Source organism: Ascaphus truei, chromosome 2 (assembly GCF_040206685.1).
Source record: "Ascaphus truei isolate aAscTru1 chromosome 2, aAscTru1.hap1, whole genome shotgun sequence".
NCBI classification, from domain to species: Eukaryota; Metazoa; Chordata; class Amphibia; order Anura; family Ascaphidae; genus Ascaphus; species Ascaphus truei.
In genome coordinates, this window is record NC_134484.1 from 358,389,500 (window position 1) to 358,415,356 (window position 25,857).

Below are 25,857 nucleotides of genomic sequence, written 5' to 3' on the forward strand. Positions count from 1 at the left end.
TGTCATTTAAATAGTGACTTATATTAATTACAGGCTTGTTTTATATTGCTAATTTGTGTTTTAGTTCAATATAGAAGAACCCCGCTTCAGCTAAGTACAAACTAATAATGTGGGGGTAGGGTGCTAATGGGTGACGTATAAGGTAAGTAATAAAGAGGCAAGAACCCACTATAAGCACTCAATACCCCCTGATGTATAATGTGAATGTTAAAAATAATTTTTAATGCTATACTAATTAAAATAATGGGTGTTAAAATTCAACAAATAACACACATATATGATACCCTATGATGAATATATATGATATTCCGGGTAACTAAGTAAGGCGACAATTTGAGGTTAATTGGATCAAACTGTCCCAGGGAGCCGGTATACAGTAATCCCTATTAGTGGTTAATTAGGTGTATGCTGGTATCACTGAGGGGCTGTTCAATACTTGTCTCAGGTGTCAGACAGGTCCCAGATGGTGAAGGTGAAATGTGAAATGGATCATAATATGCTAGGTACAGACAAAAAGATCAGTATTTCAAACCAGTGTGTCCTCACTTTGCAAATCATAAATCCATAAATGGAAAGGGTAGACTCTCTCTACAATCCAACATGTAGCCACCTAACAGCAACTGGTTGACTCCTGAATAGTAAAGGAGTGGGCTGTTAAACACAGAACACAATGTGCAGAGGCTCATAGACTCCTATAGGCAGTGTGGTTGTCAGTATACCTGTGCACATATTCATGAATGTGCTTCCACTGTCAGGATTGCTAATGCCACTATAAGGCTGTGTATGGTGGAAAGAAACCTATCTAGTATGCAGAGAAAGGTTTCATGGTGGATACATGTACGGTAGTCACCTAACAGCAGCTAATTAGCTCCAAAATAGTAAAGGAGTAGGCTGTTAAACACAGAACACAATGTGCAGAGGCTCAAAGACTCCTATAGGCAGTGTGATTATTGGTATACCTGTGCACATATTAATGAATGTGCTTACCCCCTCACACTTCTAGACTTGAGAAAGCGTTTCCAATTGCGAAACACGCGTGTCGGCATCTGTCATGTGCACGCGCACCATCAGTATTCACGTGGTAGCATTATTGAGTTGCAGAGCAAACAGCTACCAGACGGCTGGCTGGCCACTCCTGACAGTGGAAGCACATTTATTAATATGTGCACAGGTATACTAATAACCACACTGCCTATAGGAGTCTCTGAGCCTCTGCACATTGTGTTCTGTGTTTAACAGCCCACTCCTTTACTATTCAGGAGTCAACCGGTTGCTGTTAGGTGGCTACATGTTGGATTGTAGAGAGAGTCTACACTTTCCATTTATGGATTTATGATTTGCAAAGTGAGGACACACTGGTTTGAAATACTGATCTTTTTTGTCTGTACCTAGCATATTATGATCCATTTCACATTTCCCCTTCACCATCTGGGACCTGCCTGACACCTGAGACAGGTATTGAACAGCCCCTCACTGATACCAGCATACACCTAATTAACCACTAATAGGGATTACTGTATACCGGCTCCCTGGGACAGTTTGATCCAATTAACCTCAAATTGTCGCCTCACTTAGTTACCCGGAATATCATATATATTCATCGTAGGGTATCATATATGTGTGTCATTTGTTGAATTTTAACACCCACGGGAGGGAGGAAGGGCAGGCGCATTGGTGCTGGCAGCTGACATGATTGTGTGAGCGCGCACGCGCGGGGGCTGCAGAGGTATGGCGGCTGAGGAGAATGGTTCCGAAGAGGCCAGGGGAGGAGCACGCCTCAGCGCTATGACGTCACATGCCCCTCCATCCGGAGACTGCCAAGCAAAGCAAAATACATACACACACACACACACTATTCACCTCCCTATTTCTAACCTAATTTTTGTTATATGTTTGTGGAATTTAAGGTCCCACTCTGTTCCCGCTGGACCACTCTACGTGTGACTTTTACTTAGAGCGGATCAGTAGAAGTGCTGTCTATACAATACAGTTTTTGCAGCTCATTCCAAATCCTTTACTCCTTCCTCCTTAAATATTATAACATAGTCCAAGGATACTGGGCAGCTTTCTGCCCGAATTATAAAAGAAAGTGCAGACTTAGTATGGAAGTGATCTGCTCCACAGATTCACAGTCACAAAGGCTGGTGGATAGGAAATCCATACCAGACTTTACAATGGTTCTAGTTTCCCTCACCTGCTCTCCTAATTCAGGAACAGGAATATAGTTCAGGGAGGTTTGCTGCTTCACTTGCTCCCTCTTAGATCCTGGAGGCTGGGAGGAAACTGCTCCCCAGGATCCAGTTTGGGGTAGACGCGCCCCTCCCCACACGCTGCATCAACTGAGGATCTATTGTGATGCTGTCCCCACTTGACAGTTAAGGACTCAATAAGAAAAATAAAATCACCCGGCGCTCGTGAAAAATGGTAAACTCCTGACTAAGCAAAAAACTTTGCGAAAGAGCGTAGAGTTGTACTCCTACCAGTCCAGAAGGAACCGACCAGTGACGTAACTGCCTGTGATGTCTCTTGAAGTGTCTGACACCGCTACTGTGGAACGTGGAAAAAAGAACCCCACCGGCTGCTGTGAGTGCAGCAGCAGCTGATGGGAGAGGCGTCTATTTGAAATCCACACCCGGCTGCCGGTATCCAAGAGGGTGGATTTTGTACCACGTCTATCTTATGGGGGCTCAATGTGAGTGGTCATATGTACTTTGATTGTACTCACTAAATTTATGTTACCCCTACACTTAGTCCTTTTGTTACCCTACACTTATGTTACCCTACACTTAGTCCACTACGTTTTTCTTGTGTGTATACCTTGCCATCCACATGTTCATCTGAACCTTGGAGCAGACTAAAGAATTGAATTGAGATCACTATCAAGCACCTTACCTTATTCACATCAAGGGGTAACCCTGGAAGGGTACAAGTGCTGAGTGTTCACTCATTAGGTGTCATATTCACTTTATTGGTTATTTTGCACAGTGTTGCACTATATATTTCTTATATATTTAATGGTTCCTGAGCTCCACGCATCTTTTCCACAAGTTAAGGATTCAATGTCATATCTGTGTGTTATTTAAAGTTGGTACCTGGCTTAGACAGCCAATATTGCAGATAGGGATATACATGTGAGTTAGACTCCTGACAGGAGTAGATGTTTCCTTTTATGATTTCTTTTGTTCTTAAAGTGACGGTGTTTAAAATGTTTAGTGTCACTAATGGAGAAATAAACCGCTGAAGGTTGAGGGCTGAGTGCCCCTTGTGTGTATAGACCTGTTTGTCCCCCTTTTATACAAATTAAACCCTAGAAGACTGTCGCGAAGAGCCGGGGCAAATGGCAGCGCTACATAAAGGGAGCCGTTTGCCACAATATGCTCATGTTTCATTTCACACTGTACTACTTACGGGTCATGGACTTTCCCAAGCTGAGGCTGGGATCGCTCCCTGAAATCATCAACTCTTTTAGGAACTATTTTTGGACCGTTTTTCCTGAAAAAAAAAAAAAAAAATCATATTTTAAGTACTTGCGTATAGCAATTCTGTGCACTATAAGAAAGCGCAAAAGCTACAAACGTACATATTATGGCCACGGATCGTCCTAGTTAGCAGTGTCTGTTCCTCTCATGCAATTATCAAAGTGTTTTAACTTTAGTGCATAACAAAATAACCGTTTCACTTAAAAAAAAAATTCAAAAAGGACCTTAAGGCATCTTTTGGCGCCCGGGGTCTTATGGAATAGCAACACCTAGTAAATATGGGCCATAACGTTTTAAGGCAGTAAAGAATAAAGATATATGGATGAAAATAAAGCATGGGCAGTTCATTAAAGACTTTGGTAAAGGTTTATTCAGTATAAGGAAAGTCTGTAAAGTCTGTACTGGATAATTAGTTTGACATCCCAGTTTATGCATCCTCAGTGCATACAGGATTACAGAGTTATACAGACATATCTTCTATAATAAAAGAATTATTATTGTAGTCCGCACTATGTCCAAATGTCAACAGTTAAAAAGAAAACAACATAAGTTTTAAAAGAATGTTGTTAAAGCAATGGGTGTCTGAGAGCCCTATGTCCAGAAGTTATGGACCTTTAATGTCCCAGAACTTTCAGGCGTGAAAGCGAGCCAAATAAAAAGGCCAGTATATTTGCCACACGTTATCTACAGTGAATATATATATATATATATATATATATATATATATATATATATATATATATATATATATAATCAAAAAATAAATAGATGATACCGTTCTGTGGCTAACGAAATGCTTTTATTTGTGCGAGCTTTCGAGATACACTGATCTCTTCTTCCGGCGATGTTACAATGAATGAAGCAAGGATTACTTAAAAACAGTGTCTCTTGGAATGTTATCTGTGCTGGTCCTTCCCCCCGTGTGGATGAGATTTATGGCTGGAGGTGTCAAAGGGTAACTGAAAGCAAGTGAAGAAAGAGTGTGTATGTGTATCAGTGTGAATAAAAATGGATGGAGAGCCCACAGTATAAACTGTGCTCTACACAAGGTGTGTGTGGAGTGAGAGGGGATATAAATGGTGTGGGTGGGTGTGGAAATGTGAGAGTTTGTAGCACACATTTCCACACCCACCCACACCATTTATATCCCCTCTCACTCCACACACACCTTGTGTAGAGCACAGTTTATACTGTTTATACTGTGGGCTCTCCATCCATTTTTATTCACACTGATACACATACACACTCTTTCTTCACTTGCTTTCAGTTACCCTTTGACACCTCCAGCCATAAATCTCATCCACACAGCACAGGACCAGCACAGATAACATTCCAAGAGACACTGTTTTTAAGTAATCCTTGCTTCATTCATTGTAACATCGCCGGAAGAAGAGATCAGTGTATCTCGAAAGCTCGCACAAATAAAAGCATTTCGTTAGCCACAGAACGGCATCATCTATTTATTTTTTGATTATTGAAGCTCGGCTAACACGGTACTGATACCTCTACATGTGTATATATATATATATATATATATATATATATATATATATATATATATATAATCAAAAAATAAATAGATGATACCGTTCTATATAGTATATATATATATCACTTTCCTAACAATAATGAGTAATGATAATAAAGGTCTCTTTCTTTATCTGATAAAGCTGTAATGCTGAGACTAAATGCACTGTCCATGTGGGATCCATTATGGCAGCAATCTAAGGCACTCTGCATACTTCTATTATTTCAACACTTGTAAACCCTTGCTCATTGAGATTTTTGTATGTATGTATTTGCAGAGAAAAAACTAATCAGTTTAATTAATGAGAAATCTGTGTGTCAGCACACTAGTGTAATTAAAAAAAAAAAGCTGTGTGTGCTGTGCACGCGCATAGTAAGTGAAACTTCTTTGACTTTTGTCACAGAAATTGTATTTGTGTTGGTGATGTTTTAATTAAAAATCAAAATACAATTTCAGTGACAAAACGCAAATAAATTTGACTTAGAATGCGCGTGCTCGGCACACATCCCCTGTATTAGCTATTTGCACTAAGTGTGAATTCCTTGTGTGTATGTATGTCAGTGTGTGTGTGTGTATGTGTGTCAGTCAGTGTGTGTGTGTGTGTGTGTGTGTGTGTATGTCAGTCAGTGTGTGTGTATGTGTGTCAGTCAGTGTGTGTGTGTGTGTGTGTGTGTGTGTGTGTGTGTGTGTGTGTGTGTGTGTGTGTGTGTGTGTGTGTGTGTGTGTGTGTGTGTGTATGTGTGTCAGTCAGTCAGTGTGTATGTGTATCTGTGTCAGTCAGTGTGTATGTGTAAGTCAGTGTGTGTGTCAGTCAGTGTGTGTGTGTGTGTCAGTCAGTGTGTGTGTGTATGTGTGTCAGTCAGTGTGTATGTGTATTTGTGTCAGTCAGTGTGTATGTGTAAGTCAGTGTGTGTGTCAGTCAGTGTGTGGGGGAGGTGTGGGTGGGTCAGAGTGTGTGGGGGTGTGTGGGTGGGTCAGTCAGTCAGTGTGCAGGGAGGTGTGGGTGGGTGGGTCAGTCAGTCAGTGTGCGGGAAGGTGTGGGTGGGTGGGTCAGTCAGTCAGTGTGCGGGGAGGTGTGGGTGGGTGGGTCAGTCAGTCAGTGTGCGGGGAGGTGTGGGTGGGTCAGTCAGTCAGTGTGCGGGGAGGTGTGGGTGGGTGGGTCAGTCAGTCAGTGTGCGGGGAGGTGTGGGTGGGTGGGTGGGTCAGTCAGTGTGCGGGGAGGTGTGGGTGGGTGGGTCAGTCAGTCAGTGTGCGGGGAGGTGTGGGTGGGTGGGTCAGTCAGTCAGTGTGCAGGGAGGTGTGGGTGGGTGGGTCAGTCAGTCAGTGTGCGGGGAGGTGTGGGTGGGTGGGTGGGTCAGTCAGTGTGCGGGGAGGTGTGGGTGGGTGGGTCAGTCAGTCAGTGTGCGGGGAGGTGTGGGTGGGTGGGTCAGTCAGTCAGTGTGCAGGGAGGTGTGGGTGGGTGGGTCAGTCAGTCAGTGTGCGGGGAGGTGTGGGTGGGTGGGTCAGTCAGTCAGTGTGCGGGGAGGTGTGGGTGGGTGGGTCAGTCAGTCAGTGTGCGGGGAGGTGTGGGTGGATGGGTCAGTCAGTCAGTGTGCGGGGAGGTGTGGGTGGGTCAGTCAGTCAGTGTGCGGGGAGGTGTGGGTGGGTGGGTCAGTCAGTCAGTGTGCGGGGAGGTGTGGGTGGGTCATTCAGTCACTGTGCGGGGAGGTGTGGGTTTGGGTCAGTCAGTCAGTGTGCGGGGAGGTGTGGGTGGGTGGGTCAGTCAGTCAGTATGCGGGGAGTTGTGGGTGGGTGGGTGGGTGGGTCAGTAGTCAGTGTGCGGGGAGGTGTGGGTGGGTGGGTCAGTCAGTCAGTATGCGGGGAGGTGTGGGTGGGTGGGTCAGTCAGTCAGTGTGCGGGGAGGTGTGGGTGGGTGGGTCAGTCAGTCAGTGTGGGTGGAGGTGTGGGTGTGTGGAGAGGTGTGTGTGTGTGGGGAGGGTTGGGTGGGTGGGTCAGTCAGTGTGTGGGGAGGTGTGGGTGGGTCAGTCAGTGTGTGGGGAGGTGTGGGTGGGTGGGTCAGTCAGTGTGTGAGGAGGTGTGGGTGGGTCAGTCAGTGTGTGGGGAGGTGTGGGTGGGTGGGTCAGTCAGTGTGCGGGGAGGTGTGGGTGGGTGGGTCAGTCAGTGTGTGAGGAGGTGTGGGTGTGTGGGGAGGTGTGGGTGTGTGGGGAGGTGTGGGTGTGTGGGGAGGTGTGGGTGTGTGGGGAGGTGTGGGTGGGTCAGTCACTGGGTGGGTGGGTGGGTCGGTCAGTGTGTGGGGAGGTGTGGGTGGGTGGGTCAGTCAGTGTGTGGGGAGGTGTGGGTGGGTGGGTCGGTCAGTCAGTGTGTGGGGAGGTGTGGGTGGGTGGGTGGGTCAGTCAGTGTGTGGGGAGGTGTGGGTGGGTGGGTGGGTGGGTCAGTCAGTGTGTGGGGAGGTGTGGGTGGGTGGGTCGGTCAGTCAGTGTGTGGGGAGGTGTGGGTGGGTGGGTCGGTCAGTCAGTGTGTGGGGAGGTGTGGGTGGGTGGGTCAGTCAGTCAGTGTGTGGGGAGGTGTGGGTGGGTGGGTCGGTCAGTCAGTGTGTGGGGAGGTGTGGGTGGGTGGGTCAGTCAGTCAGTGTGTGGGGAGGTGTGGGTGGGTGGGTCGGTCAGTCAGTGTGTGGGGAGGTGTGGGTGGGTGGGTCAGTGTGTGGGGAGGTGTGGGTGGGTGGGTCAGTGTGTGGGGAGGTGTGGGTGGGTGGGTCAGTGTGTGGGGAGGTGTGGGTGGGTGGGTCAGTGTGTTGGGAGGTGTGGGTGGGTCAGTGTGTGGGGAGGTGTGGGTGGGTCAGTGTGTGGGGAGGTGTGGGTGGGTCAGTGTGTGGGGAGGTGTGGGTGGGTCAGTGTGTGGGGAGGTGTGGGTGGGTCAGTGTGTGGGGAGGTGTGGGTGGGTCAGTGTGGGTGGGTCAGTGTGGGTGGGTCAGTGTGTGGGGAGGTGTGGGTGGGTCAGTGTGTGGGGAGGTGTGGGTGGGTGGGGAGGTGTGGGTGGGTGGGTCAGTGTGGGTGGGTCAGTCAGTGTGTGGGTTAGTGTGGGTGGGTCATTCAGTGTGTGGGGAGGTGTGGGTGGGTCAGTCAGTGTGTGGGGAGGTGTGGGTGGGTCAGTCAGTGTGTGTGTGTGTGTGTGTGTGTGTGTGTGTGTGTGTGTGTGTGTGTGTGTGTGTGTGTGTGTGTGTGTGTGTGTGTGTGTAGGGGGGGGGCGGCAGTCAGTGTGTGTGTGTGTCCTGCTGCAGCCAGGGGCGGGGTGTAAAATTGCGCACCACTTCTCCCCCTCCCCTTCTGCGCCCCCCCCTTCACAAATCCTGCGCACCCCCCCCTTCACAAATTCTGCGCACACCCTTCCGCCCCCCCCCCGCGGGGTACATGCGCGCCGCCCGGGTCACCCTTTCTTCCAGGAGCCGGCGCCGAGCCCCTGTGCCGCGCGTGTGTTGCGCCGTATGTCTCCATTTCCTGCGAGCGCAGGGGGCCCGCGAACGCGTGTGGGGGGAACGATGCCGCTGCCAGCCGCTTCTGCGCATGTGTGGCGTCCGTCAGCGGCGCCATCACAACTGCGCATGCGCAGCATGGCAGCGGCCGTTAGGAGCGGCGGCTATCGCCGCCGCATATGTCACGGTGTGTGGGGGGGTGTGGGACTCGGGGAGGGGCTGGGGGGGTGCGGCGGCGCAACATGTGACAGGGGCGGTGTGAGCGGAGTGGCGTCCATTACGTGACGTCACTTCCGTTTCACATTTCGCCCCACATCATCCAGTTTTATCCCATCAGAGGTGCCACTAAAGAAGTTTCACTTCAAAAAAAAAAAAATCTTCTTTCTGATTGTTTGATTGGTCATGTTGAAGTACTCATTTCCATAATGTCAAAATATGTTAATAACAGGGATTTCAGATTTAATTTACATCTATAATTGGTGCATTGTGTGATAATAACTTGTTTATGGTTTGGAGCCAGTAAGTGGATATCAGGAAAGATCAGCGAATGTTTGAACCGCAAATCATTAGCGAGCTTTAAGGCAAAATTCAATTTGCAGATGAAAATTCAAATGCAAAAGTGTTGATTAAAAATTTGAGTGAATGTATGTAATTCCGCCAGTAGCCATGGTTTGCAAAGTTGATTAAAACCTGAAATTTGAATATTCGCCGCTTGGTTTAAAAAAAGAAACAAACATTCACCTACCTTCATTCGAATGGGAATAGGTCTCTATCCTCTCGTGTGCAAATAAAGTTGAATTTGGCGAGACTCTCCATTCTAACGAAGGTAGGTGAATGTTTCTTTTTGAATATTAATGCATGCAAATGAAATCGAATGTTGGAAAAATATTTGCTCATCTCTGCATATCAGTTTCAGCTTGCTGTTATACAGTATGTTAAACTGGGGATATGCATTATGCCTTGAAATTGACACTAAAATTTACATTTTTAACCTAAATATCTTAAACTAGTGAGTGGTTATGCAGAGCAACTAGAGCCTTAGTAAGGAGGTTTAAGGACTACCTAATATAACTGGATGCATGATACAGTACACACCATCCAGAAGCTTGATACTTACTATAAGCCCCACAGGCTCACTTTACAAGCTATCCCAATTATTCAAAAATAAAACATGTTTCAAATAAATATATCTATAAAAAAAGAAGAAGCATACATTTTGATTTCCTGAAGCCATCGCACACTTCTTGAAACATTTCTGCCATCATTGAAGTGTGGCGTTTCAATTCCAAACCTTTTGTTTTCATTGTAGTTTGTCCAATCATATTTTCTGTCTCTCTTTTCACCTAGAAGGTAAACGTATTTATTATTTAAAATGTTGTAAGGCCAAACACAATAAGACAGCACATATAAACAGTTAATTTCCTACAAGCAGCATGAGCATATGTGCCTCTCACCAAACAATAAGGTATAGGAGAGATGTAAAAAGGTGAAACATTTTTGTGAGACTACCAGCTATACTATTGACAAGTCTTCTCCTTGAGATTCTACACGCTCTTGATATCTGTAATCATTTTTTTTTAAGGCCCTATACTGGGTCTCTTCAAACTTCTCTCACCACTCCTATTCTGCCTCTTTTGACAACATATTTTCATACCCCTCAAGCTCGGTTCTTTGGCTTTAGGTATTACCTATATGCAAATGATACTCCTACCCATCGACCCCCAAACGCAAACTTGCAGTCCAATTCCAAGTCTCAGATTGCCTATCGGCTATAACCTTGTGGAAGGCGTGTAATGTGTATATGTAAAACTGAACTCCTCATATTAACTCTTCAACCTGGTCCAATATACCCTATTTCCATCACAGTAAAATGGACTATAGCACATTGCTTGGATGAATCCCCTTCTCCATTCACATTCATTCTCTAAAATGTGTTGCTTCTTCCTCCATAACATTACTAAGATTCGCCCATTACTCTGTTACTCCACTGCTAAAACTCTAATGTTTGCTATTATTCTCTCCCCTCTTAACTATTGCAACCTCTTACTAACTAATCTCACTGCCTCACAACTTTCTCCTTTGAAATCTATCCAAAATGCTGGAGCAAGAATACAGTCAGTCTCTCTTAGAAGTGCCTGGTCATCTACTCCTTAAATCCCTCTCCCAGCTCTCCAAAGTTGACATCACCCAAAGGCATATAACAACCATTGTGTCTTATGATTCAGAACGGCTTATTAAATATGGCCCTGACTACTTTGTTAAATAATGGATAGACGTGCAACTCTTTGAACACTACAGTATGAGGTAAAGGGGAAACATTATGATTGTGAAGAAAAAATAAATAACTCCAAGAGAAAGGGTGCATCAAAAGTTAAATCCTTAAGCAAGAGAAGAACTTAATGAAGTGTAAGGATTATTATGATGATTTATTTGGAAAGCGCTAACATATTCCGCAGTGCAGTACAGTGGGGGGCACATAAACAGAATAAGATACAAATCAGGACAGACACGCGTAAACAGATACAGAAGGTTAATGAGGGCCCTGCTCCTGAGAGCTTACAACCTAGAAATTACATACAATATCCTGAATAGGGCAGATCTTTCATGTGGGAAGGGTAATTTTAAACAAAAGCATAGTTAGGCAGTAGTGGAGGTAAAGTAATATCAGTAAGCACAAATACATTAAACCCAATGCAGGGTGGAATTCAGTTACAAGGTGCATTTGAACAGTCTAGAGAAGGAAATGAGCCCCAATCTTTTGAATTGTTAGTAAAAAAAGCTATATACAAGTGTACATGTGGGCTAATAGCATGTTAATAGTTATAGCGATTTAGTGAATAGTCTCCACAGGCTGTAACATACAGTAGAAATGTTTAAAATATGTCACCAGTTGGAAAAGATGATAAATTAAATACATTTTCCATATGACTACAAGGCAAAAAAACTAAAATGAACTCCATTCTCATTTACTTACTACTCAATAAATATTGAAGCCTTTTCTGTATGCTGTATGACATTCCAAGTCAATAAACTCAGATTGTGAGACACAGGCCTAGATTCACTAAAAGTAATTCAATTGGCAATAATATTCTACATTAAGAAAAAAAAAATGACATTTTTTCCAATTTAACATTGTATTCAGAAAAATATATTATGCACAATAATGTGTATTAATTACCTCATCTGCATACTGCTTTTTACTGATAATGCAGGACAGCCACTATAGTAAGTATTGCAATAGCTGCCAAATATTAAAAATACACACTGTACATGGTTACTATTGGGTAATGTAATAAAAATGATTAACTTATCTTATTGCAAAAAAGTATTTTCATCTCACTGGTAACTGACGGGCTTTCAATGCATACCACTAAGTGAACTACATCTTCCCTTGCATATCAAAGAGGCTAATTTTTAATCACATACCCCAGATCGGTGTCAAGCCCATCTTGTCTATGTATATAACACTCACTATATACGGTAGGCCTACATAAGCAATATAACTTAAACCAACCTGAAATACATGATAAAATACATAAAAATTACAAAAATTGCATTTATATATACAGAATTAACTAGGCAGCGAAGGTGGCCAGCTCGGTCTACAGAAGGCTTAATATATTCATAACACTACAGTACAATATCTACTCGCATTCTAAAGAGGCAAATAAGGCATTACTTACAAACACTAACAACACTATTGAATACTTACAGTAGGGTTTTCATTATCACATAAAAATTGTGGAAGTACCAGAGCTTTAAGGTCCTAGTTGTTCTAGTGATAAACCACATGCACTTAATTACATGATTAAGTGCCAACTGATGAAATGTTCTCCAATAATACAGGAGACCTCACCTAATGATGGACACAGATTTGCTTTAAGAACAAATCAGAATGAATGTGCTTGTGTTCCACAGACATTTGTGTTTAGCAGAGTAACCTTTAGGTTACTTGGCTATTTTCTTTCTCACAATAGAAGACTACTATAATTGGGGCAACTTAAGTAATGGCTGTTTCAAAGCCAATGATTAGGATCATTACAAGCCCTGTTGTTTTAAATCCTGCTAAGTGATGGACATTAAATTGATTTGAACTAAAAAAAAACATGGTTATAAACTTGGTTAATGAAATGCTATATATGTAAATATGAAAGTGTTGCTAATGGTTCATGGAATTTAATAATGTTACATTAATTAATTATTGCTAAGTGAACTCTGAGTGGTTTTATCTCTCACAGTATTAAAACAGCAGAACGTGTTGACCCATTCTTCAATAGGTCTAACTTTAATGGCTCAATCAGCAGTCAGAATTCTAAAATGTGAACTGCACTGAAGAATATGCGGCAAGACCTTTGGAATGTGGAAATTGAACCATCCAAATGAACATAAATGCACATTCATTAGTCTATAATACTTATTCATATTTAGATTATGTTTTCAGTTCCTAATCTCTTATCAAAAACTCTTTCATAACCCTAATTAGGTTATATCGGGGGGGGTTTCAATCCTATTTAATTGAAAATACAACATTAATAGAAGATGGAAATATTAAAACTTTTCTTCTAAGTAATAATAAAAATACAAAATAATCCATGTGTTCATATTTTAGATACAGTGTAAGGCAGAGAGCTGGAGTTTACAGGTAAAGCAAGTTGCTTTCTTTCAGTCAATTCACACTACACCAGAACAGAACAACACTACTACATTTTTACCATTACAAATTGGTTACTCCAATTCTGTGTTACCAACCCCAACTCATTTACTCACTGACAAACTAAACTCACAAGTACTTAATATTAGGCTAGGTCCCAGTACATGCTGCAGAGCTCACTATGGAACAAGAACCGCCCCTCAATGGGGCCAGACCCACTAGCTGCCGTGGCGCGGAATTTGGAGCCGCGTTGCACGACTAGATTTTCTGAAGGCAAGAAAATTGTCTTTAGGACTAGGAACAGTGTCACGTGGGTCCGTGACAACCAATCATAGGGCAGAGTTCCCAAGCCAATCATAGTGAAGGAAATAGCAGTCAGAGCGCAGAAGAGGATATTACATCATGGCCACGTCCCTCGACGCACGTCCCGTCGCAGAGTGGTGAGACCACAGATTGCTGCTTTTTCACGTGCACGTGCCGCCACCACACCAGGCGCGCATGCAACAGTGAGTACTGGGGCCGTAGCCTTATTGAAATAAGGACAGTCATATCAAATGCTACATTTATAAACATAGAAAAAAAAAAAAAAGACCAATGTTTTTATGGATGGTTTGCATAATTTCCATCCCAATAAAAAAAAAAAAAAAAAACATCACAAGTGAAAGGGAAATTGCATTTGTGATGCAACATTGGTTATTTCCCTTTATTTTTTTTTATATTTAAAATTTTGAAACGTGTGTAACCCCCTGTATAAGCCAAGCAACACTAAAACGCTACCCCCTAGCAGTGGACATGTGACATGTGACTGTGATAAGCAAGTAGGAAGGCTGGTGACCGAAGAGGGACTAAGAGGGAGAGTGAGCTTTAAGAGAGGGGGCAGCCATGACAGGGAGGCAGATCTGCAAGGAGCTGAGAAAGTGATGCTCGTGCTAGAGCCCCTTGTGAAAAGGGACCTGCACACATCTCACATGGAGATAAGGAGGGCCGATCAGACGGAGAGTTCAACCGCAGAGAACCAGAGAACCGAGAGATAGACATCTGATGGAGGAGATCCCTCCACCTCCCCCCGATGGGTCATTGGAATAGTAGTACCAAAAGACAAACCTTTGTGAAGTACTGTACAGGCCTGCAACACACAGTGACAATACACAGGCTCCAATGGTGTACCAATACTCTAAATATGGGTTTGACTACCCAGAATTGGGATGTCAATTAAGTTGACTATAACACACACACACACATGCACAGCACTTATGGGAACTGTGATGATGTGTATTGTGACTTGTATGCATTGATCCTATTTCTAAGGATCACAAGGTTACTGTTATCTGTCTGCAATATAGATCTTATATATAAATCTGTTATATACATCCAAGTTTTGTGTCCCCTTACTGGCTCCACACACGTGCGGTAGCCAACATAGGTACAGTAAGATTTGAGGGGTTGCAACTGGGAAGGACTTCAACTTACCACTTCTATCTGGGCTGCAATGTTCTTATGTCTTTGTGTATCGCATATTGCTGCTTTGCTCAGTGACCATGAAGAAAGTGTAGGTTCAACCTTATCTACACTGTAATAGCAAAGTAAAACTGAACACTTTACAGTATGTACAGTACTGTACTTTGTAAAATGTAAAAACTATGTAGCACAACATCTTGTGCAAATATACTAGTTACAAAATGTGGTATGAAGAATGTATAGAAATGAATGCATATATATATTTTTTTCTTCTGAAAATATTTATTTTCAACAAAATTCCATGAAAATCAAGATTAGCTTAAAGTGATATTGATTAGATTGTACAATAAAGCACAACAATATCAGTTGTTTACCTTTATGTCTGAACAACCTTTAGGATTAGGATTACATACCAAATAATGTTACAATAGCATCTGACTCAACCCTAATACATTAGAGAGTTTACCAAGGAATCCAGCCCGGGATTTTATTTTTCTTCATTTATTTGTTGTACATCATTTGAACTAATGTATATGGTCTTCCAGTGTTGAACCATGCTATATTCAGAGCCAAGGACCCCTTGTTCCCAAGATAATTACCAGTGTATTCACCGGTACTGGGTTCCCTCCTGGGAAACAATATGGCTACTAAATCAGGTGTGATCCGCGGGCCAACAAGAAGCCGTAACGCCATCAGTTGCGGCGTCCTATTTTCGACGCCGTTGGTCGTTTTAGATTTCCCATGAGTAGCCCCAGTACCTTCAACAATAACTGTCTCAGGGATCAGGAGATCTCCAGCACTGAAAATAGAGGTTCAGCAAAAAAAAAAACAATTCAGGATAGTCACTTTAAATTTAAGTGGTGTTACAATGCAGAATTTGGGCTCAAATGTCATTAAAAATGTAAAGAAGTGGTTAAGATTTACAGAGGTTGGCAAATAATATGACTAAGAATATTTCTAATATGTAAAATGATTGCTAAGTAAGGAAGTACTGTAACTTTTATTCCCTATCCTGTACTACAGCACATTTCACTAAAGTCTTCCACTAGCTTTCAATCTGCAGTTCCTGTGCAGGACCCCTCACACCTGAAAATGGGCATGTTGCAGTTTACACAATTGGTAAAAATCCCACTGGTGTCACCGTTGCCTCTAATTTCCTTTCCTCAGCTACATTGTACTATATGACACTAAGGGCCTTATGCAGAGAGCATAGAATTTTAAAATTTGCGAATTTCATAAAAAGTAGCTTTTTTGGAGAGTTTTATTCTCCATATGCAGAAAAGTGCGAATTCTGCTATGTTTAACATGGATGCGTGTGGCGAGTTTAAATTGGCGAGATGCGCGCTTCAGAAACGTGTAAAAACAAATTAGCGCCTTTTTTTCCCCTTTACTATAGGCGGCGAGCGCCATCTTGCCATCTTTTCCTGGCGCGGCAAAAATGCGAGAATCGCGGCATTTTTTGGCGCGAACAGCCGCTTTATGCCGTTCGCACCTCTCTGCATTCGGAGAGTTTTAAAAATGGCGAGATGGAGGTTCTCGCCAGCCGCGAGGCGAGTTTTAGCAATTGAAAAAACAAAATGGCGCGTTTTTCGGAACTCGCCATTTTCTGCCGGTTTCTGCGCGAAATTGTACAAAAAATGGCGAATTTCGAAATAACGATGCTCTCTGCATAAGGCCCTAAGGGCCAGATACATCAAGCTAAGGTAATCTAAAAATGCAGTATAATCACCAAAAAAAAGTGACTTATTTTTATCGTGCAATACATCAACGTTGCGCCGTCAAAAATAAAGCACTTTTTATCGGATTCCCGAAAAGAAAAGAAAAAAAGAGGCCAAATACAGCATTTTTAGGTAAAAACAGCCATCTATGTTCCGATATTTAATCGGACCGGGATGAACGACAGAAATAATGCAAATAATGTATCACCTAATCCAGGTTGACGTTAGTCCCATCTATCCTATGTATATAATAGCCAATATACTGACCACAATATACATAGGCATGATAAGCTAAACCAACCTGATAAAATAGATGATAAAATATTACTTTTAAAACATTAACGTACATATTAACCCTTTAGTAGCCCACGGTTTACTAGACATGGTATTCCATGACTAGCTCACCATGAAGAACAACAAAGGGGTTAATATCAACATAAAACTACACCTACGCACTCCTGTTGGTCAATTTAGTGTTTAGTAAAGCATTGTCGTGCAATTAATTAATTAATTACGAACCGCAAAGGTAATTAAAGGATTAACCCCTCCCACCAACCCCCCCCCCTCACAGGAGGCCTAACCACCCAACCAAGGGCAACTACCACCACCACCTCCCAGTCTCCTATCCCAAATAAGAGTCCCCCCTCCTCCCACAGTAATGGGCAATAGTCATACTAGCCAAATGTGCCTAATAGGACTTTTGCTCATTGAAAAGCATAAAAATATACATAAAACAAAATAGACAATACAATACATCATAACATAATAAATCCATTGAATAGCATTGTGTCTACCTAAGCCCTCAATGGGGACCTTGATAGGCACATTTCTAATCAATAAGTGTGTTACTAACCGCTGCCGGGATGATCGTCCTCCTAGGGGACGTTCACTGCAAAGTCCAATAAAGGGCCGATGCCCAACCATAAAAATAAAACCACAAAACAATCCATGCCCGATGGCACAAAAATAAACAAAACATTTTTTAATCCGTTACTATAGATCCAGGCCCTATGGCCTTCTTCCAATCCGATGCCATCCTGGGTGAAGGGTGCTGGATCCTCAACTTGACCCAAAGCAGTGGATTCTCAGTTGATAGAAGAGCAGTCTCAGACAAGTAGTTCTTCTTTCAGATGTTGCATGTAGCTATTCTTCCTGTCAAATGAGATGTACCAGGCCTTATATAAGGCCTGTGACATCACATTTGACAGTCACATGGCACATCTACCAATCCTATTGGTGGATGTACCATGTGAACATCCCAACTTAATTTTTAGTGCCCAGCCCTTACCCACCAATCAACAATAAACTTACACTACAACAACTGCCATGTCTCCTCTACTGTTTCTATTTGCTCTAACCTCACTTCTTTCCAAACTACTTTTCTTTCTACCATCCTCATTATTCCTCTAACTCCATTCATATATCCATCTCTCCTTCCTTCTCCACTTACCAGTTCACACGAGCTCCTTTCCAATCTGCACCCTTTGACTCCACTCGACAATACCTCTTGCACTAAAACACACCCCTACAAATTCTTCTCACACATCCTTTTTCTTTCAATGTTTCTCCTCCTTGCTTCTGGGTATATTTCACCCAATCCTGGATGGTTTCATTTCTACATGCTCTCGTTTCTCACCTCTCACATCCAACTTGTTCTCCTCCTGTGTAAACCCCTCTAACCTCATACTGTACCCATTGCCTGTTAACCCCTCTCCCTTTCTCCTGTGGCCTTTAGAATGCCGGCTCCCTCTCTAACAAGTTCCTGTTTGTACAGGATTTATTTTTCTCTCCTTTTTGCTATAACCGAAACTTGGCTAACTCAGTCTGACTGTGCACTAGAAGATGCCCTTATGGTGGTCTTTCATTCTCCCACACTCCGCGCCCTGATAGCAGGGTTGGAGGGGTGAGGCTCAAATCCTCAATTTGCCGCTACCGAACTCCTCCTATATCTCCCCCTCGCTCTTTTCCTTTTGTTGAGGCTCACACTGTACAGTTTTTTTCTCCACTCCCTCTCTACATAGCGGAAATCACCCACCTTCCTCTCTACTCACCCTGCTGTCTCTCTCTGACTTTAAATCCTTGCTCTCCTTCTCTCTCCTGTTCTCTTTAGGGACTTCACCTGCCATATTGATGGCCCCTCTCTGCCTCGAGCATCCCGCTTTTTTGCTCTTCTTTTGGTCTTCACCAATGGACTGCAGCCAGCACCCACAAGGATGGCTACTACCTAGACCTGGTTTTCACACAAAATAATTCTCTCTGATTTCTCCATTTCCCCTCTATGACCATCATCTCATTTTCTCACTCCGTTCTCCCCTTCTCCCCTCCATCTACCCCGTGTTTCCAGAGACCTGCGCTCCATTAATCTACCGACTCTTGACTCCACTTTGCGCTCCTCACTTTCATGAACTACAACTCTGCCCTATCCTCCTCTCTTGATCTACATGCCCCTTTTTTCTCTGCTGTTCTCGCCCTTCTAACCCCAGACCCTGGCTAAACGGTTATACACACATACTCCACTCCTGCACTCGCTCCTTTGAATGCCTCTGGAGTTAATACTCATACTCTCGCAGACTTACATCACAATAAATGTATCCCATCCAGTTTCAACTCTGCCTTTTCCCATGCTAAACAAACCAACTTTTCTCCACTAATCAACTCTCATAAGTCTAACCCACGCTGCCCCTTCTCTGTCTTTGATGCTCTACTCAGACCTCTGTCTCTTACCTGTTTTACTTCATCCATTTCACCTTAGAATTTTTCTGACTATTTCAAGACAACAGTGGATTCCATTCGTCAAGGCATCCCCGTCATATTCTACAGCTTCTCTTCCTAACTCTCCTCCTGCCTTCTTTGACTCTTTTTTATTTAAACCATAATAAGGTCATGAAATATTAATGTCTCTAGGCAGATTATGTTGAGCAAACTTATCATACCTTATAGTTTAATAATGTCCGAATAGTAGGTCTGTACTTGCCCTAGTAATGATACGTTTATTGCCTACCAGTAATTTTATGGTTAACCTCTAGTGGTAAATAGAGATGGGCGGATTTGTCGGAATCCATTCCATGGATTTTACTCGACCAATACGATCTGTGGAATGAAATCCGTAATCTGATTTCTTCCTCTCAAGGCCATCCCGAATTCTTCAAAATCAGTCAATAAATCTCGGATGCGTACATTTTGAAAGAATTCAACCTGAATCTGTCGCCGGATTCAACTTGAATCCATTCTGCAGATTACAAACAATTCAAAATAGGAGTCAGTCCTAACACTACCTGAGTCCAGCCAGTCACAGGTTAATGTTACTATAGCAGCAGCCCTAACCAAAACCACACCCAGACCCCGACTACAACACAATGGCTTAAACTTGAGACTGCACAGCCCTTTTAATATACTCCTCCTCCCATAATAATTCCATTTGCGGATTCGGATTCCATTTTAATCGGCATTCGGCCGAAAGATTTTCAGTGATACAAAAGAAAAAGGAATCTGCCTTTTTGGGATTGATCCACGGAATTCCACCGCCAAAGGAACTGGCCAATCCGTAGCGGATTCGGATTCTGGAGAAAATTTCACCCATCTCTACTGGACTTTAGCCACCTTTTGAACAATTAATTTGAATTCCTGTAAAGTGCCTTACAACTTAGCACCATTTAGGAAACATGGGTCAAAATGTCCTTTTGCTGGGCAATATTTATTAACTTATTTAACCAGTTTTCTATAAATTATTGTAATTTTGTGTAAGACAGCAGGTGAACTGTAGTGTAAACACAATATGATAAAATTATCAAAATGTTAGCAAGTAAACATTAACAATACAAAAAAAAGTACGTGGTCTTAGGAGCTTCAATGTAGTGAGCGAGTGTATAAGGACAGTGTTAAAAGATTTCCTTGTACTGTAGCACTGAGTATTTACGTTGTCACTTAATGTGTATTAAAGTTGGAAGACAGACACATTTGAGAGTCGGAAAATAACGCAAAAGTTGGGAATGGTGATCAATTTTTGGTGAAAGGTGTGGAGATGGGAATGGGTACGTGCTAAATTATGTAATCTTTTTTTTTTTAAAGTCGAGGTTTTCTAAAACGTCACTCACATTTTCAAACATCAGTATATATAAATATATATATATCTAGCAGCAGCAATTTGAATGATCCTCTATTATCCATCAATTAGATTGATGTAATTGATTCATCATATGAATTTTTATTGGTCCTATAAACCATCAAGATCATGTTTAGATATCTTGATATTTGCACTGAGTAGATTAAAATCTCAAGAAAAGGCAGCGATCTCCATAAACCATTGATGCTATAGAAAAAGACATCACGCAGGGGCAAAATACAGCATATCAACAAAGTCAATTACACTTATTTTCACATAGTTACAGTAGAGTTGTGCGAAGCAAAAAAAGGGAATTATTACACACATGGAATGTCAATATACCGAGCTCTGGGAGTGTCACACAAGTCACTGACTGAAATAGTGGTCCTATTTCTGTTATCACAATAAAAACTAGAAGGGAAATGGATAATTGAAAAACATGTTATGTTCAAAATTCTTCACTGTGATTTATATATACAAAAAATAATATAAATGTGAGATTACAAAAAGGACTTGTGTAAAAATAGTGTGCCACTTTCTGTGTATTCATGATTGCACTCACCAGCATTATAGTCATTGTGTGTCACAACATATAGTTGATGTCCTTTCCGTGATTCTTCATCTACGTCTTTAAAGCTTTTTGGTGGATTTATAATTGAACCTGCTGATAAGCCTTGAAGGTGAAATAATTGAAAAGATAAGAAACATGGGTACTCTATAATAGGACAAAAATGACACGTGTTATATGTATACAATGTACTTCAAATAGATTTGAATAAATGTCTTCCCTACATCATGTAATATAGCACATAATTCAAGTAGGTCTCATCTTAATATCTCTTCTCAACTCTTTAAATAGGCGATATGCCCGTTACTAATCTGCTATTTTATGTTAAGACATTCACAACTTAACCCTAAAGTTTTCATTTATTTTATACATCATCATACTCCGTCCTTTTCTTGTGAGGTTACAAAATGTCATATACAACTCGAGCTACGAAGGCCGATCATGTTGCTCCATTAAAAACCTACAACATCCTGATTCAACTCACACGTAATGTATGTAATCAACATTTGTATCAAAGCATGAAAACTTTTATCGATTTAATTAGTAATTCAACAACCTCTTGTGATTTTGTTCCCAAATGTAATTGCATTGAGATCCATGCCAACAGGGAATGCTCCTGTTTGATCATAGGTTTTTCCAAGTGGTGCTCGCTGGTGACTGGAATAGAGGGACTCTTTCTTTTCATTTACTTTTTGCTGAAAGAAGGTTTTGAGTGGCGCGTTTATCAATGAACCAGCCTGAATAGAAAATAATGGAGAGAGATAAAAGACTACATTGTCACTGGATTAAGGCACTACAGATGTAGCAAGACTTAACGCCCTTTGTGTCGCGGCGCCGAAGGATTAACGCTGCGGGGGTCCCATTGAGAAGCATGGAGCCCCCCCCCACAGAGCGATCACAGCAGATACTGTCCCCGGAGCCGCAGTAAAACTTGCTACATCTGTAGATGATTTATTACAAGTCACAGGTTTCAAAAGAAGAAGCACTGCAATAAGTATCCGTTAAGTATTACACACGGAAGAATAACCTGCTCAGTTTAATGTGTTGTAGGCCCATCAAGGACTACGTTGTTTAACATGGAATTGCATGCTTTAATTTTGATAAACGTTAGAAAATCTGACCCATACACACGTACAGTTTTGAATTCATCGTATAACATGATTTAGTATGATTTAACTATGTAAAACGTACCGTGCAATTCCTGGTCTTTATGCATCCTTTCATTTTGCAGCTTTAGAACACTCATAACTTCACCAACATAACAATACAGTTTAGTGGACAAATGCTAAAACCACTCAAAGGTGGTACAAAAAAAAGGTCCAGATTTCACCAAATAGAATTGTCATGGGTTGGTGCACAATTTTCCAAAATGTAAACTCTGTGCTATTTGTGGATCAAAAGTTTTAGGCATCTGAAAAACTATGATCATGTGATGTAGACCAAGAAGTATGTCTGCAAGTAACGTAAATCTGATGCCACTCACAGGACACGGAGTAGAAGATGTTTTGGTTGTTTTATTAGCACACAATTAAATGGCTGCTGGGACCAAAAAAAGGGATATAAAACTCAGAGAAACTGATTAATAAAAAGAAAAACAAAACACATTGTTTCACAAAGACGATAAAACCTGAAGGGCCCATCGTTTAAGCAACTTTGGAGTTGACTCATTAAAACCTGAAGCGAAAATTACACAACGGAAAAAAAGATGGTGCTGCAAGCGCTTTCCCTTTTTTTCTTTTCTGAAGCGAAAACTGTTATTCAAGCTATTGGGATTGGTTGCTTCAGATCTACGGAATTAGCCACCTGGTCTTTACTTATACCCTTGTATGACATTTTCTTTATCTCTGAAGTAGATTGATTGATTTTAATTGCCTGTTGCTGCATCCCCATGTATACATGTGTTTGTATGTACTATACAGTTGCTTACACTTAATGAACGACGGCTGTTAACTCCATGTGTTATGTATTCAGCCACACTGAAATCATTTGCTGTGCCGTAGAATACTGTTCGAGCACCAGGATTTGGACGTCTTGTATTTAGGAATTTCTGCACAACAGGTGGGGTAAGAGGCTTCAAAAGGAAAAGAAAAAAATTAAAGCAAACAAAGGAAAACACAACAGTGGCGAATAAGTTCATTAAAAAAATGTAACTGGCAAAGTATAAAAATAGCATAACTCTCGATCTTAAATGATACACCAGAAAAAAAAATAAAGTGCCAACACCCCTAAAAAAAAATTTTTTTTAAATCAATACTAATATCAATTGCAACCCCTCTCCTAAAGGGTTGCTAACATGGCTGTTGTATACTGAGCCCCACCCTGGGTTGCTATGGGGATCCAGGCATCACGCCGGGGTATTTAAGACATAAGGATTATTCTAGAAGGTTAGGCTCCAGAGAACAAGAGGAGATGAGCCGAACCTTGGGGAGAGAAGATCAGTAATGTTTCTAAAGTAATAGTATAAACCAGGCCCCCTGTTTATTATGTTGTAGATAGGGACAGTACCCGTTAAGTTGGGATCCCTGAAAAAAGGAACGGAATCCAGAATAAGTAATGAAAAGAAGTACGGCACGCTATAGAGGGCCTCATGAAAGAGGACCTAATGGGAAATCCACCACTGCACACACACACATACAGACACACAGAGAGAGAGAGACACACAGAGAGAGAGACACACACAGAGAGAGAGAGACACACACAGAGAGAGAGAGAGACACACACAGAGAGAGAGAGACACAGAGAGAGAGAGAGACACAGAGAGAGAGACACACAGAGAGAGAGAGAGAGAGACACACAGAGAGAGAGAGAGACACACAGAGAGAGAGACACACACACAGAGAGGGACACACACACAGAGAGGGACACACACACAGAGAGGGACACACACACAGAGAGGGACACACACACAGAGAGGGACACACACACAGAGAGGGACACACACACAGAGAGGGACACACACACAGAGAGAGACACACACACACACACACAGAGAGAGACACACACAGAGAGAGAGACACACAGAGAGAGAGAGACACACACAGAGAGAGAGAGACACAGAGAGACAGAGCGGGGACCTCCTCCTTCCCCGCTGGTGTGCATCTCCTCCCCCTGCTGGTGCGCACCGGAAGAAGGGCCGTCCAGAAGACCGCGTGGCACCGGAGGCTCCCCCAAGGGAAGGTGTGGGGCAAGTGGGTTATTGTAGGGCTATTGTGGGTAAGGGAGGCTGGTGTGGGGCTATTGTGGAGGAGGGTTTATATATATATATATATATATATATATATATATACATACATATATACAGTGTTCGACAAACCTATACAGTTGCACGCCCCGGGCGAGCTCCTATTGGCCCAAGCAGCACACGTTTGGTACTAGGTGGCGAGCATATTTTTTTGTTCGGCGAGTAGATCTTTTGGTGATTTGTCGACCACTGTGTGTATATATAAACATATATGTATATATATATATATTACAGTGTTCGACAAACCTATACATTTGCTCGCCCCGGGCGAGTGGATTTAACCCCCGGGCGAGTAAATATTGGCCCAAGCAGCACACGTTTGGTACTAGGTGGCGAGTAGATTTTTTTGTGTGACGAGTAGATTTTTTGGTGATTTGTCAACCACTATATATATATATATATATATATATATATATATATATATATATATATATATATATATATATATATATATATATATATATATATATAATTAATTTCCTTTAAGATCTGCTAGAACGGCGTATATTACCCTGGGTACATCTAGCTATAACATATAATGATTAGAGAATTTGGTGAGGTCTGTTTCAGATGTGGAATATTAAGTTTGCTTGCACTTAAACAAAATATGGCCTTTCAACCATGTTGGAAACAAATTCATTGCACAGAGAAGTTGGTATGAGATTGTCAAATGTCAATTTTACTTACCCTAGGATAGATTTCAGCCAGGCAGCTTGCAGCACTCTCTCCAATGGGAATGAGCTTCCCGGCCTGCAATGTAAAACACATCAGGTACAAACCAATAGATTGATATATTTAAAGCTCCAACTCTCTAAAACACTGTGGGAAAACAGAGGCACGAGTAGAGCAATTCTCAGATTTTTATATTTCAAAAATACATGTTCATTTATCGTAAAAAATGTATTTATTTTTTTAAACTGCACCTCTATAAAATTCCCACTGACTGATTATTGGGTTTTGAATACCAAAATATAAATCAGCAATATTGGAGCTTACGTAAATTTAGGAACAAATTACTGTATCTCCTTGGGCAATGGTACTGACTGTTGCAGCCCCTGCTACAAATCTGTATACTGTGAACAATGCAGAGTTGGTCTGCTCCACCTATCACATGGTACGTTGGGGAATGGGAGACGCTGTCCCTGGTCTGCCTGACAACACTAGGTTGAGCATTTGGTCTCCAATTGTTTTCCTGTCTAACACAACAGGATATATAAACTGTTAGTCGAAATGCGCTTATATTAAAATAAAAACTATTACATCTAGGTGATGCAAATTTCGCTTTCCTCACATCTATACAACAGTATAATCAATACAAATGTTATACAAATGTGTGAACAGCAGAGCATTTGCTTATAAGGGTTCCATGTAAACATGGAATTCAGGCTAAAGGTGTAACATTGTGCTCATTTGCATGTCATTTCCCAGAATCCCTTGCTGCAGTGGAAGCACTGTATGCTAGGTGATAATGGTTGAAAGGCAGGGGTGCAGACCTGTCTAAGACATGTGAATGTGCTCACAAGTGATATAGATATATATCTATATATCCATACATACACACACACACACACACACACACACACACACACACACACACACACACACACGCAGGCCCACTAACCAGGGGGGGGGGGTTTGGGGTG

General features: G+C 42.1%; 1 protein-coding gene across 1 annotated transcript in view; it reads right to left on the minus strand.

The window, feature by feature from the left end:
- Nucleotides 1-25,857, minus strand: part of EFHB (EF-hand domain family member B) — a 58,332-nt gene that overhangs the window by 28,944 nt on the left and 3,531 nt on the right. Inside the window, exons 2-7 of the mRNA XM_075586917.1 lie at nt 24,902-24,964; nt 22,901-23,044; nt 21,530-21,710; nt 20,968-21,078; nt 9,690-9,819; nt 3,409-3,492 (exon numbers count right to left, since the gene is read on the minus strand). Of these exons, the coding sequence (XP_075443032.1) occupies nt 3,409-3,492; nt 9,690-9,819; nt 20,968-21,078; nt 21,530-21,710; nt 22,901-23,044; nt 24,902-24,964 (713 nt within the window). The remainder of the gene's footprint in view (nt 1-3,408; nt 3,493-9,689; nt 9,820-20,967; nt 21,079-21,529; nt 21,711-22,900; nt 23,045-24,901; nt 24,965-25,857) is intronic.